Source organism: Lissotriton vulgaris, chromosome 11, assembly GCF_964263255.1.
Source record: "Lissotriton vulgaris chromosome 11, aLisVul1.2, whole genome shotgun sequence".
In the NCBI taxonomy this organism is placed as follows: Eukaryota; Metazoa; Chordata; class Amphibia; order Caudata; family Salamandridae; genus Lissotriton; species Lissotriton vulgaris.
The window spans coordinates 561,501,782-561,516,499 of record NC_141699.1 but is presented as its reverse complement, the minus strand read 5'-3'; the positions used below and the strand labels follow the sequence as shown (position 1 = coordinate 561,516,499).

The window sequence follows — 14,718 nt, the reverse complement described above, 5'->3', positions numbered from 1 at the left end:
TTTGAATGACTATCCAACACGTTTCATTTCCTTGTTATACAGCAGCTTCTTCAGGGCAAAATGATCATATTGGTTAAGATTGGAAATAACAAGTGACTTAAAATCCACCCATGCGTCCTTCAATCTGTAAAGGCAGTTTCTTTTGTTTGTTCTATTTGTTTTTGTTCCATGTGCGCTCACCTTGAGTTTCTCAGACTATAAAATCCATTGTTTGGTCGCGTTCTATATCTATTGCTCGTCCTGCAGGCTAGATGTGAGAATTATAAGCCAGTTGAGTTTCCCTGGGACCTCTGACCTGGAAGATAAAAGCTGGCAAGCGCTACTAAAAGGCATTGGTGTGCTCTCAGTGGGCCTATAAAGGGATAATGGCGGCTGATACGTCCAAGGTACCCTGTGTTCCACACTTTTATGTACCTTTCTGTTTACTGAACTTTACTGTCCTCCGGGTTCATTCAGACCTTTATACCGTCAACTCGGTAATCCCGGAAGACTGCAAAGACCTTGTCTATTGTGTTCATATGTCTGAGGCCTTTTTCTGAACCGTCGTTTCCCCTAAGGAAAAAGGTACCTCATCAAATGAATGAATACCCGGTCCTCCATGCTAGCTGGAAGCAGGACGCCTTATATGTTTCCAAGTCATCCGCTCCTTTCCTTGCCCTAGCAACTTTCAGTTGCTTTTCCATAGCGAGGGCTTTGTCGACTTGCTTGCTGTTAATTATTAAATTCAATATCTTGTCAGCAGTGATGAATGCTTTGTCAAGTTACATTTGCAAGCTGGATTTAACTGCAGGCACTCCCAGCAAATCAGTATTCAGTTTCTTCATGGGAATACTTTTTGTAGTTTTTTGTTCCTCATATTCACTTTTGTTATCCAGTTTTCACTTGTATTGCTCAGTTACTTTTTCAAGTCTGTGTTTGCTGTGTCATTGTTCGCTCCCTGCGCGTCAGTATTGACTTATAGTAATGGTGTTCACTCTTTGCTTGCCACTGTTAGAGTCCTGACAGTCATCATGAACTTCTAGCTGCTGTGCTAGCTTCTAATTTGTTGATGTTTGCTCCTTGTGTGCTAGGGTACAAACCCTGCAAGTATGCACTTCCTTTCATACATCTACGTTCCGTTTTGACTGAAAGTGTTTGGATACCCCGTTCGTGGAAACAGCCATTACCACACGTAGCCTTTACCACATGTTTGTTACAACACGAGTATCGTTACCACGCATAGCCTTTAACACGCATGCCTTTACAATGAGTTATGTACAGGTGGTAAGAGCATACGAGTGGTAAAGTCAACTGGCTTCGTTACCTTTGGCGAAGTCTACTGCTTAAAAAAACACCTGCCCAACCGCCTCGAACTGGTAAGGCCTTTCCCCCATGATGGTAAAGGATATTGTACACAAGGCTGTGTGACGGTGGGGTCAGGGGGGGGGGGGGGGGGGGGGTTCACGGCTGGTACGGCAGTGGGTCTGGCTTTAAGGTTCAGAGATGGGGGGGGGGAGGGGGGATGTAGGGCAGGGGAATGGGGCAGCACCAGGGGCCGGTTTTAGGGCTCCGGCTGTTTTTTTTTTTTTTTTTTTTTTTTTAAAGGGTTGGGGGACACTGGGGTTGCATCGGGGTCCAGTTTTAGAGTTCGGGCTGGAGCAGATTATTTTTTTAGGGCTTTGGGGGGAAGGGGGGGGAGGGTTGTTGCGCCAGGGTCCGTAAAAACCTTTGCTGCATATGCCTATAACATACATGCCTTTACAATAAAATTTGTTATGAAGGAATTCATGGTAAGGGCTGTGCTTGGTAATAGCAATCGCGTTGTAATGGCCGATTTGTAACCGCATGTGTTACAATGGAATGTGTGGTTCTGTCATAACACCCCCTAGTCATGTTTTCTTTTTTGCATTCTATAGACACCTCTAATACCGGACACAGGCCTACACACTGTTACTCCCTTTTCCTCCCTTCCCATCCATTGCTCACTCCACTCTGCTTTAATTTGTTTTTATTCACCTCGGTCCGCAGGCTCATCCACTGCCCCCATGCTCACTTTAATTTCCCTCTTCTCAAGCTCGTCCGTTGCTCCCCTACCCACTCACTGTTTCCTCCACCACTTCCCTGGCTGTAGCTGTTCCTTCACCACCCCTTGCAGTCCTAAAAATATTGGTGTGTTTTCATATTTTGGTCAGCTGCCAGGCTACTCCATTTATTTGTTTAAAAAGAATTTCCACACCAATATTATTTTTTTTCTTTTAATTTAGCACTTCATCCGACATATTAGAACAGAAAAACTAACAAAAAATAAATGGTGCCAATAGGTCAAAAAGTCAAAGACCAGTCCTATTGGCTTTGCCAGAGCTTCTTTTTAAAGCATTATGTCCCTTAACCTGAAATCAATCTAAGCACGCAGGGAAAGAAATGTGTGCAACCATTATTCATAACCACTTCCAGACGGCGGTCCTTGGAATGCCTCTCTGTGTAAACTTGGAGTCCGGAGGTCGTTCAGTGCAGAACATTTAGATTTGCTCAGAATGTGCAAAACATTATCTGTTTAGGTTTTTCCCTACACTCCAGTCGGATCTGGTTGACGAAGGCCTGGATTTGGCCGTTTGATTTGGTAGAGGGCCATCTCCAGCACATGTTCAGGCCCCAGGTGGAGGGAAAATGGCAGCATTTCTCGTAAGGAACGAGAAGGCCACGCCTGGCCTAAATCTGCAAATGGTGACGATAGGACAGTTTCTGAACTCTCAGCAGCTTTTTCTTGACTTTATTTTTTCCATTTTGTCCTTAAAAGATCAGTCTCTCCCCTCGAATATAGATCCGCTCTGCAATCGGATTTTCTGCTGTTGATTTATAAAATGGCCTCTTATCCACTTTTAAAGCCTCTGGATCGCAATGCGCATTTGTTTACATAAAATTAAACATTTTGCATGTTTAGTTTTTTTCGTTTACTTCTTGCAGACTTTCATTGAGACCCACAACAAAAATAGTCTGCCAACTGGAAATATTTTGTTAGCTACGTTGAAGAAAAAACATTTTAAGAGCTAAAAAAAATATATGTATTAATTTGTCTCATTCTAAACTCTATATGTGGACATGTATGTTTCAAGTTGGTGTTAAGCTGAAGGGCCTGGCCTAGTGTTTTTTTTCTGAAGCATTATTTTGGCATACATTTGGTGCTTTATCGTTATTGGTCTAGTTTTTTTCCTCCCCCAGTCTTGAATAAGCAAGGCGAGGGACATCTCTTTCATGTTCCAAAAGAACGATGCACTGGTCACGTCCTGTCTGGATTGCCTTAGGGTGTTGGATATTTGATGCTGGACAATTGTATCTGGTCTTATCTCAGCCCCCCTCCCACCCCCACAGGACTCATGAAAACGGTCCCTGGGGCACAAAAGAGAACTAAACACAGCAAAGATGGAGTTGAGATGGATCACCCCTGCCACAGGAAGCTTTCCCTTGAGGCGTCTCCCAGTGGTCCTTCATCCTGCCCACACCACAAACGACTCCTGCCCTGACTATCACAATGGATGTGTGGGGGAGATCCTTTTACCGCTGACTTGGGTATCATACAGAAAATGGCCTGGCAATTGCCTCTCAGGGGCTCAAAGATTGGTTGAAGGAGAAAGAGAATTTAGATGCGAGTCGTCTTTATTTTACTAACAAGAGTGTGTTTGAACAAGTCTAAATCTGACATGTGACATGGAACACTGAATTCTTGAAGTAGAGTCAGTGCTTGTCAGTTCAGTATACCAGCAAAAAAACTTTTAATTACTTTGTTTGGACATTTCAGATGATTATCTGTTTTACCTGTGGCTGACTCCTGTTGACCAATGGAGTCTCTCCGCATTATTTACCAGTTGTGCTTCAACATGAGCCCAGTCTCTTGTCCAATGTGAGTTGAGAACAATTATTACAAAATGTTTTTAAGTCCGCCCGTAGGGTTGTAGAGCAATCCAGGTAGATTGTAGCAGCAAATGCTCCTCCATCTCCAAAACGTGGATAATAACTTTAATTTCTCACAATTATTCTATTAAATTGGGAATGCTTCAATATGTCTAGCCTTATTTAAACATTGCAGTTAAGTTCTATTACCATTTTAAAAATGCAATCAAATACATGATTGGCATGCATGCTGTTCTGGTGAGGGAGGCCTTACTATCCTGTACAAGTACCCACAATATGATTATTCGAACTGAGGGTGGGGGGTTTTAAGGAATATTTGGAATCCCTTCCCTTTTTACACATACTCTCACTTAGGATATAAATGAAATACTTCGTTTTAATAACATGTTAGTGATAGCCTTTTACAGAGCGGCTTACTGCTGCTCATTTTTTCAGCTTAAAACAAAGCAGTTATTACAATGCATCTTTTGGACAGAGCCTGGTGATTCCCATCCCCCCCACCCCTGCCCACAGGATCCTTGAGGCCCCTCAAGGAGGGCAGTCCCCAGTTTGAAGACCCCTGCCATAAGGCATATTAATGCACATAAAAATTGAAGACTTTTAAGAACTCCTATTACCTAGCAGATGTGTTTTGTATTACTTTCATGATCCTTGCTAAGGTGAGACAATCAGAAACCTGTTTAAAGCGCACACACAGCTATATTAACCCACTAAGCTAGCATACCAGCACTATAAAAAAATGTATTATATCAAGTTGCCAGCATGTACCTTATCAGCTCCGGCCATCCCCTTTACATCATTGGTGCCTCCAGCTTGAGGCCTGTTGTGGACTTTCTTAGATGGTGATGCAGTGAATCAGTCCAAGTCTGTGCTTGTTTTTTTTTTTTTTTTTTAACGCTGGTGTACATCTCTTGACCTTGGTTAATTTTGCAGAACTTGTAAATGTGTTTATGTATTTGCACTACCAGGTTTTTTTTTTGTTTTTTTTATAAACTAGCTTTGTTTTCCAAACAGCAGCACAGAGAGGCTTTATTGTTCCCAGTGCTCCCCTCTTGTCTTGCAATGACTGTTTGAAAATCGGAGAATGTTCTTTGAAAGTTTGTTTGTTAGGTCGGTTGGCATGGACTGTGGACACTAATCAGGAGACCGTGAGAGTGAAATAAATTCCAAATGCATAAGCGATACTTCATTGATTTGCAGGAAAAAGTTATGTTCTATAGCTAATTAAAGCACAAAAGTATGGCTGGTGCTTTTAGCACGGTGCTGTAGAGAACACCGCATGTTCGAGTGGACGGACTTTTGCCGGTGGCCGCTTTAATTGCCCCGAGACCACGTTTTGGCGCTTCCTGACCCCGATAGAGGCAAGAGACATAATTGAACCTACCCGTTTGGAATTTTGTCGTATGCCTTACGATTGGACGTCACCTTTACGCGTTCTCAGTCCCTCATTTTAGAGATACAGAGAGTCTGAAGTGGAACTTGCATCCTCCCAGGTCCCTGTGGGATAGGTTTCCCCCTACATTCCCGCTGGAATTTCCGTGTGCGAAAGTACCCATGTCCTGATGAAGCCTTAAAGACATCTGGCTGAAACGCGACCGCGACTGCGTCGACACCTTGTTCTTAAGGAGTCCCCACAAACTTGTAACTTACTTCAAACTTTTTTCTTTTGCGCCTTTTACAATAATTGTACAGAGAAGTGATAGCTCTGGCGCACTTTATTGGGACTTCCTTCCTTTGGGATGTATGTCACTCGGAGTTAGGAGTGAATACTGCGTTAAGTTTTGTACATTGTCTTAGGGTACGTGTATATATAGATAGATTACAGTAATTGTAATGTACAGTTTGTATATGTGATTTGTATATATTGTGTGTACTGTAGTATTTTTATATATATATATATATATTTTCTCATATGTGTTTGTTCCTATGCGCCGTTCCTTTTGAGGACTCGTGTGTGTGTATATATGCTTATATGGATTTTTGAATATGATTGTACTTGAACACGTATATAAACAGGATAATTAATTATTTCTTGTTTGAAATTAAACACTTGATTGATCCCTCAGTACCTTTTTTTTTCTCTACTTTTTCATCCTTGGATGTACCTTGCCCAGGTATGGGAGGGTGATTTGGGCAGAACCCCTATTTATTTTTGCAGTAGAGAACACCGCATGCACAGGTTACGTGTTTTGGTGATGCTTAATTTATATTAAAAAATGCAGGGGCTCAGAGATTTCTGAAAAGCCTGCCCTTGTGCTGCCACATACTGGGGTTGGAGCAAACCATGGCTGCTTAGCCTCGATTCTAGCTCCTGCATCTTTCTTCCACCACTCTACACCTCTTGTCCCTTTACCTCACTCTTGCTGGTTGTTTTCATCTGTTTTCTCCCTTTGTCGCTGTTTTCTCCGCTCTTCCTCCTCCTTTCTTGCTATGTGCCCATTTTTCTCTGTTGCTCGGGGCCACCTACAACCACTGGCGCAGATTTAGCCCTACCCTGTGGTAATTTTGTAAAGTAATGGAGCAGTTGCTGTGTTTGGAAAGGTTTAAGTCTGGCACATGCTCTCCAAACAGGTTCAGGAAAGGGCAGGCCGTTAAGGTGACATCCCATGTTCGTCTTTGAATCTAATCTGTGAGGTAGCGAAAGTGACATCATACGCCTTTCGACCGCATCATCGCTCCCTTAGCCCCTCCACTATCTTTGTGTGGTACTGGGGGCGGTTAAGAGAATTGCCAGGGATGTCAACAACCGAACTTAAACCAATGGCAGGAGGAGCTGCTGAGCGCGAGCTGTGCACCGCGTGACGTAGGACAACTGGCAAGGAGGATTGGCTGCACTTTGTACCAGGTGTTCTATAAAGTAGAGACGGGAACAGGAGGCACATTCTTGAACCTCTGCCCGGCCGAACTTTCCTTGCGACCTCGCGCTTCTTCTTGTAACAGAAGGGTTAAGTGCTCTAAACATCGCCGCACATCACTGCCTTCCTGTCAAAGAAAAGACCCTTTGTGTACAAAAGAAAACCCCAACAGCACGGAATTAAAAAGTTTGCTTTAAGGCCGACGGTAATACATCTACAAGCATTCGCCACAGTTCCACATCAATCGCGCGTAATTTTGAATGACTTTGTTTTTCTGTCTGCTTTTTATTGCATTGTGAGTGACAGTGTACTAATGAGTTTTTTTTTTTCCTGGAACGTTCTGTGCCGCGATTGGTCTAACAAGCCCTCCTTGTGCCCTCTTCCCTCTATAATCAGTAACCTGTCTTTAAAGTGTTTTCGGCAACAGGAATGTGTGCTTTAACAACTAGCGCTTTGTCATATGTTTCATCTGTTAACTTGCCCAGCCAGCTTTGGGAAGGACAGGCAAACCTAAGGGCAGGTGGGGGTGGATGGCACACGATTATCCGTTTCATAGATAGGCCTACCTTTCGACCCTAGATTTTACTTTCCCAAACCAATATGGCGCATGCGATTCTGAGCCAGGCGTGGAGTGAACGAGGAGAGCTGCAACGATTGAAAAGTTCTCTTGACGTCTTGGGTCTGTTGAGCCTCTGTGTATAGATAGAGGCATATATATGTTGGGGGAGTACATATGGCCCCAGATTTTTCATCTTTGACATTTCCTCTTCCACTTTTACAAACTAATTTTGAACATTTCCAAACGATTTCTACTTACGTTGCAACATTTGGTTTTGTGAGCTTTAGAATGTCTTTTCATTATTAAGTAAGACCGGTTTATAATACAAACCATAATTTCAAGGTGGCACTGGACTTGCTGGGATTTGTCATAGCTGTTCATATATGTCCATGGTCAGAGCGCTACAACTGTAACTAGGCTGTCAAACCTAGGTCCAGATAATTTTCCTAGTAGATTTTCAGAACAGCCCCAGAAAATATATAGATGAATGAAATGGAAACAATTGGCATAGTTGGATTCTGAAAATCTGACATGGATCCAGCCTCCATGGTCATGGACCTACGTTGAGCAGCAACTCTGAGCTAAACCGAGGCAATTTGCAACTGGTCAACTGCATTTTACACTATGACCATAGGACTGGCACAGAAACACTTTGTGCCACAGTTAGTTGCCTGTTTATGTGGGGTTTCCAGTCCACTGGATGACTTGATTCATTTCAAAATAAAAGTAAATTGCTGTTCCTCTTTTTACACTCGTGAAGATTCCGAATTTGTGCCCTGTTGAAAATGTTGGTATGCTGAACTTTGTCAACGGCCTAATGGACTGTGCCGTCTTGCTGTGCATGGCTGCCTCCATTGCTGCGCAGAGGCCACAAGTTGATGCTGTATTTGGGGCAAGTAACACCAATTCAGAGTTCAACTGCCCCTTATGCTATCAGGCACGCAAACAGCCTCGTTCCCAGCCTGCCCAATGGATCTAAACAACCATTGCACCCCCGCATCCAAACGTGCTTGCTCTGCATCTGTAATAATATAATCCTGGCTACTGCTCCATGCGCTTGCACTTATAAATGCATTGCTAACAATAAAATGTGCTTTTGCTTCTTTTCTCTCTCTCTCTCTTCATTCCTCCAGTTTCACCTAAAGCCAAGGTTGAAGTAGAGTCGTATTCTGCGCACCATGGCGACTTGCTCCAGTTGCGCTGCAGGCTTCGGGATGATGTTCACAGCATCAACTGGGAGAAAGATGGGGTTCAGCTGGCGGAGACCAACAGGACGCGCATCACTGGGGCAGAGGTAGAGGTCAGGGATGCGGTGCAGGAGGACTCAGGGCTGTATGCCTGCATGACGCACAGGCCCTCGGGAACCGAGACCACCTTCTTCGCTGTTAATGTCTCAGGTTGGTAGCTTGTTTTGGACCTGGGCGCTTTGGAGAATGCCCTTAGGAACACCGGTGATGGGTGCAGGAGTCATTGTGGTCAGACTGTGACTTGTCTTTCCAGCACTGAATGAATGTGTCAGTAGACTTTGTGTTTCATTACTGTCTGTGGTGGAAACCTAGAATGAGGGAGGAGAGCCGAGCTCCAGGCTCACGCAACCTGCCCACTTTGTTTCCGCTCTTCTCAGGCATCCTGCTTGGTGTCCCTCCTCTTGGCAAAGGAGCAGGAACACAGTGCTACCTGGGACGTTTCCAACAATCTTGGACACCACTGAATGACTGGCTTGCCTCCTCTCTGATCTTCTTCAATGTGAAATTGTCAAAGTCTCTTTAATGCAAGCCTGTCTGTTCTTAATGTAGCATGTAAGGAGATGGGTAGGCGCAGTTTGCTACTAGTGGTCCCCAAAAACTGGACAGTGCTAGAAGTCGATTATTTCCCCCCTTGTTACGTGCATGTGCCCTCCATTGACTTGCTTATTTAATCACTCCCTAATCCACTATGGTTTTTCCTAGCCTTGCCCATACACCTCCCTGTCTTAAGTGCTCACCCCCACCTTACTAAATGACAATTTTCTGTTTTCAGTGACACTACTCTCCTCTTCACTGATCCTCTCCTCAAGACACGTCCTCTCTTCTCCACTACTTGCACCAACCCTTGAAAATCGCTCCTATTTGTTACTCTGTTTTGACAGTTTCTCAGCACCACTGCCCCGCCTGATGCCAGGTGAGGAGTACCACAGCCATACTCCTCACCCCATCACTCCTAGTATGACAGGATAGCTGTCTTTAGCCATGTTACCTTCCCCTAACCTAGCCTCCGCCCCCTGCCTGTCCTGTGCGAACACCTGCTCCAGATGTTAGGAACTATGATCTTGTAAGTACATGCAGACTTTACATGTTGGAATTGCACACACACATCTAGAGACATGAATTCCACTTCTGTGTGGGCTTCTTTTGTTTGTGTTGTTTACCAGGAATGTTAATTCTACAGGTCCAAGATTTTGAGTGTGTCTGTTCTCGGACTGTTTTGTGTTACATCTTTGGTTGCGTTGCTCTTATTGTGTCTCTCTGAGCCTAAATTTCCCTTGTGCATGTTTAATTATTGGCCAGGAAAGTTTTCAGTTTGTTGGTTGCTACTAACTATTAACGTTTGCATCTTACCTGTGCTGTTGCTTTGCTGAAACATGCCTTCTGTGATGAGGAACATCAGTGGGGGCGGGGGTAGTGCTTATTATGGAAATATAGAAGTTAAGGTATTTACTCTTTGGAGTACCTCGTTCTTTATATGATTTACAGTACCGATGAGAAGTGCAGGTACCAAATTAAAGAAATACAGGTAGGTACTCAGTACCAGGTAGTCAGTACCTGTCCTTTTAAATCACTGGGCGTATGTCATCCGGTCTTTGAAGCCGCGTGCCAGCGGAGTCATGAAAAGTTGGTGCCCACTGCCCAGAAGTCATTATGTGTTTGTGGCCACGGACCTTCATTAGCCATGGGGGGCGACGTCCATCTTCAAACCTTTGAAACAACTGTGCACCTCACGACGACCCTGTTTAGAGCGATCTTTAAATATTGAGGTATTTTATAGTTCACAAAAGAAACGGGAGTGAGCGACGCTCCTGCATTTTTAGCGGTCAACGGCGTTGAGTTTTTTTTGTTTTGTTGCTATGCATGATGTGCGCTGGGCGGCAGTCGGGCTGAACGGCGCTCTGCTTTCCCTGTCCAGCCTCAGCTGGGGCTGGGTTCCTCGAGGGCCGCCGAGTACAAGTCTCCTGCCCCAGGACCGGAAGGCCGACCCTGAGTGCCGCGCATTAATCCCGTGCTCGGACAGCTGCACAAGGCCCTCGCTTCTCTGCTCAGCCGTGCGGGGCCGGGAGGGCTGGAGTGACGGCTTGTTTGCCAGGAGTGTTTAACCCCTTTCTCACAGGAACAAAGCCCAGAGGGGACCGCACATCCAAAAGGCGGCAGGGAGCAAAGAGCAGACTTCCCGGAAGACGTAATTGGTGGGGTGTTCGGGGAGGAGTGAATGCTTACCGGGTCCTTTCACATCTGGCTATGCGCTTGGTAGGCCTTGCTCAGTGAAGGTTGGCGGGTGTTGTAGAAGTGTCCTGTGGGGCTGCTAGGAGGGAAGAGGGGACTGTGCAGTAGAGGGCCTCATGGAGCCATGCAAGACGGGCCACCTGGCTCGCCTGTCTCTTCCTTCTAGCCCAATTCTGCGAACCTTCCCTCGAAAAATCTTTTTTAAAAATTGGTTAGCAGCTGGGATCTCAGTCTGCTCCCTCCCTCTGTAATATTAGTATAATTTGGTGACAGACCCTCAGGTGGAGTTGTGGAACTCAACTGAGAAGATGTCTTACCGGAGAAATCATCTGCTTCTGTGCAGGACAGGAACTCTCACAAAATGGCGGCAACGTAACTGCTTTTGAACAATCATTAGAATGTGTTTGAGGAAGAAAGAGGCATAGCTGACATAAATGGAGTTTATGGTTGCCCTTCTACCACTCCTCTTCCTTCTATACTTGCACTTGGTACGAGCTGTTGTACATGTTTTTACCCCCCCCCCCAATTAAACTCCTAAGAATGTCTTCCTGCCACTGCCTCTTCTCTGGTACCCCCCACCCCATCAGAGTTCCTCATTAGCCTCCCTTTCATCTCTACCTGGTCCTGTCACTCAGCGTCCTCTTTTTGCTGCCTCTCAAATGTCCATGAGCCCTCACTGCTGGTCTGTCCCGCGAGCAGTAGGACAAATCTAGCAAGCAAGCATATCCTCATTAAAGAATTTGTCACACCGCCATCTCTCTTCCTTCCTGGCCCTGTCTCACCTACAACTTCTCGGTTCCTTTTACTCCTGCCATCCCGGGGGTGGGTATATGAAACCATCTAGCATGCACGTTTCTATTCTTATCTGGTGGAGGGGAAGAGTTTTTGTGGCTTTTGTGAAACATTTCAGTGCATAACTCCATACAGCTGAGCCACGACGCTGCAGTATTTTCAGCAGGAGAACTGTTTTGGTTAACGGTAACATACACTTTAAACTGCCCGTACCTATTAATTCGAGGATTTCTACTAGTTTTCTAATTCAAAAACACTTAATCTCCATTTCCCTTTTCTGCAATTTTTTCTTTTAATGTTCTTCTCTATTTGGTGAGCTGCCTTAAAACAGTAAGTGACAGGAAGAGAGCAGAAATTGCAGCCTTTTGGCCTATTTTGATCCTTTACAGTAGCCCATTCAAAGCATGTATGTTTGTTGTGGGTGAAAATTGAGAAAAAAAATCCAGCTTTAATTTTCCACCTTTTCCTACTGTAACAGATGTGCCAACTGTTTTTTTTGTTGCCATTCTCTCTCACATACCAATTCAAAAGTTGGAGGCAGGACCCAAAATCGAAAATATCCCATGTAAGATATGTTTGGAAAAAGTTAGCTTAAGATGGATGTAAAGAGGTTTTTAATGGTGATTCAGGCAGAAGTTAAAACGCATAATAACAAGGAACCACAAATTTAATTTTTGAGCACAAGTGACAGCCCATTGTAACCCTGCAAACAACAAACAAATACTGTCCGGTCTTATTCTCAAGGGCTATCATATTTGAGTTGGCATTAACAATATTTGCCAAAAAATTTAAGATTTATGAAATTTCAACTTGTGGGTTAATCAGTAGGCAGATGCTTTATTTGTTATATTTAGGTCATGGGAAACTAGGGTGTAAATGCATCAACATGTGCCCAGCCCATTTCCCCAGGTTAACTGAGTCTAAGGATTGATATGGGTGAAATATTTAACCTGTAATCTTGGTAGAGCGTTGTTTTTATCCCATTTTGTTACGCCAAGTTTTAACTAAGTGAGGAGTTCTCCAAACAAAATTTCCATATTTTTAATTGCTCAGTAATGAGGGAACAGCAACCCCTCTTTGTCAGATTTATCCCCCACGATTGGCCAACATCCTGCAACAACAGAGACCTGGGCACAAGAGTAATTCACCAAGCTGCCATCTCTAACCCCAAAGCCTGATTCAGGGTTTTTTGAAGCAGAAGTGTATTTTATGCAGAGCGTTATATGAATGGAAGCACACTATTGCATACCCCACACACCTTTGATAGCTGGCCGCTCGGTTTTCCAGACTATTCTGTGAGCTAATATTAAGAATGGTCTCTTGTTCTTAAGTATGATTGAGCAGCAGTTGGAGCATCAAGCAGTATATAACATTTGTTTCTGTAACCAAACCCCGCATGTGATCTGCATCATTGTCTGAACATATTTCATGCGAGCATTAAGTGAATTCTGAGGATGGGTGTCCTGGCAGAAGCTAGACACAAAATAAACTTAAACCAATCTAACTGGAATTCGTACAACTACTAGATAGGGCCCTATTTTACTGTCATGTAATGTTTTTCCTTTAGATATCCCAAGACACAGCCTGAGTTCGTCATTTTGAATTTTTGGGTATTACCATTATGGTTCAATTTTCTTATTCTTTCATCGGAATTCCACTTTTCAAGCTTGCAAGTGACCCTCTCCTCACTCCCATTTAATCTGAAAAATTCCCAGTGCAATTCTCGCTAATAAACATATGCACCATTTGATTTTGTCCAGATGCACTCCCTTCAGTTGAAGATGATGATGACGATGATGAAAAATCGTCTTCTGAAGAAAAGGAAGCGGAGAATTCGAAACCAAACCGTAAGTATTTTTTTCCCATTTGCATACGTTGCAGTTTTGCTGGCGGTGCCACTGTACCATAATATATAGTAAGGGTACTCCCGAATTTACTTTTAGGTCTAGAGGAGGGAGAATGAACAACAGATGCAGATACAAAACCTCTAATCTGACCTATAAATACTTCATAGTAGAGTTAATCTGAAATTTACACAGAGATGCAACAATGAGGGAATATATTCACATAGACATGATACTCTTTAGTTGATCATTTATTTTCATTTTCATAATTTAGGATTGAAAAGACATTTTTAGCTTTTTTGTTAGTATTTTTTAACACAAAACAAAAATGTGAAACTATGTTTTACAGTAATAGACTTTTTATGAACCCCACCTAAAAGCTAAACAGTGCTGTTACTCTGTCACCCAATCTACATCTTTCATACACGTTACACACATACTCCTACTAATGACAAAATACAATAAAATACAACAAAAGACATCAATACATCTGTGTATCCCATATGCTCTATTGTGATTGGATTTCCACATTTTTCTCCACTTGGTGAGTTCAATTTCTGTGTTATTTCTTGATTTTAGTTCTTATTCCTGATATATTTCTTTATGTAGGGGTCCCAGATGTATAGGGCCTACGTCATTAGTAGTACCAAGCAGCTTGTCGCTGTGGAAAAGGTGGACTTCACGCTGGCTACTTTGCAGCAGGTTATCTCTCCTATAGAAATGTGATGGCGGGGAAATGTTTAGAGAGCCATTCTCCTTTGCCTGTGGAGGAACATTTCCTGAATCCTTGACCCTTCATGCTGAGTTGAGATGTCCTCTGTTTGCCATTTGGCAGCAGAGAGAGCGATTCCAAGGCATATATTCTTGAGATTTTGGTTCAAGCTGAATCCCGTGTTTGTCACAGGCAGATTTAGTGTGGGGTTCCAAACCTGCTCTCTCGATGTCGGGTTCAGAGTCATGCTATTCATACTTCCTTTATTTTATTTTTTGCGCGTCAGACCAAACAAAGAATTCCCGCCGCTGCGGGTTCTACTGTGGACTGTAGAAGCTCTGCCCCCCACCACCAGTCTTCACCAGCACAATGAAGATGTCCTGACACCTGCTAACAAAGCCACATAAATGGCGGCGAGCAGTGGTTTTGAGCTTTGACCCATTCACGCATTGGGCTTTTTCCCCATTCATATTTCAGTCTAAGGTCATTGTTGTGTGGCCCACAGTGATGGACTTGACAGCAGCACTTCCGAGCCCATCCTACCACGCCATTAGCCTATGAATGGCCATTGATGGACAGTAATTGGGGATTT

General features: G+C 43.8%; 1 protein-coding gene across 6 annotated transcripts in view; it reads left to right on the top strand.

The window, feature by feature from the left end:
* FGFR1 (fibroblast growth factor receptor 1) overlaps positions 1–14,718 on the top strand; it is a 153,072-nt gene that overhangs the window by 54,889 nt on the left and 83,465 nt on the right. For 4 of the 6 annotated variants that reach the window (XM_086943650.1, XM_086943649.1, XM_086943652.1 and 1 more), the window contains exons 3-4: positions 8,436–8,699; positions 13,331–13,417. In XM_086943650.1, the coding sequence (XP_086799776.1) occupies positions 8,436–8,699; positions 13,331–13,417 (351 nt within the window). The remainder of the gene's footprint in view (positions 1–8,435; positions 8,700–13,330; positions 13,418–14,718) is intronic. The other 2 variants (XM_086943654.1, XM_086943653.1) reach the window with 1 other exon arrangement.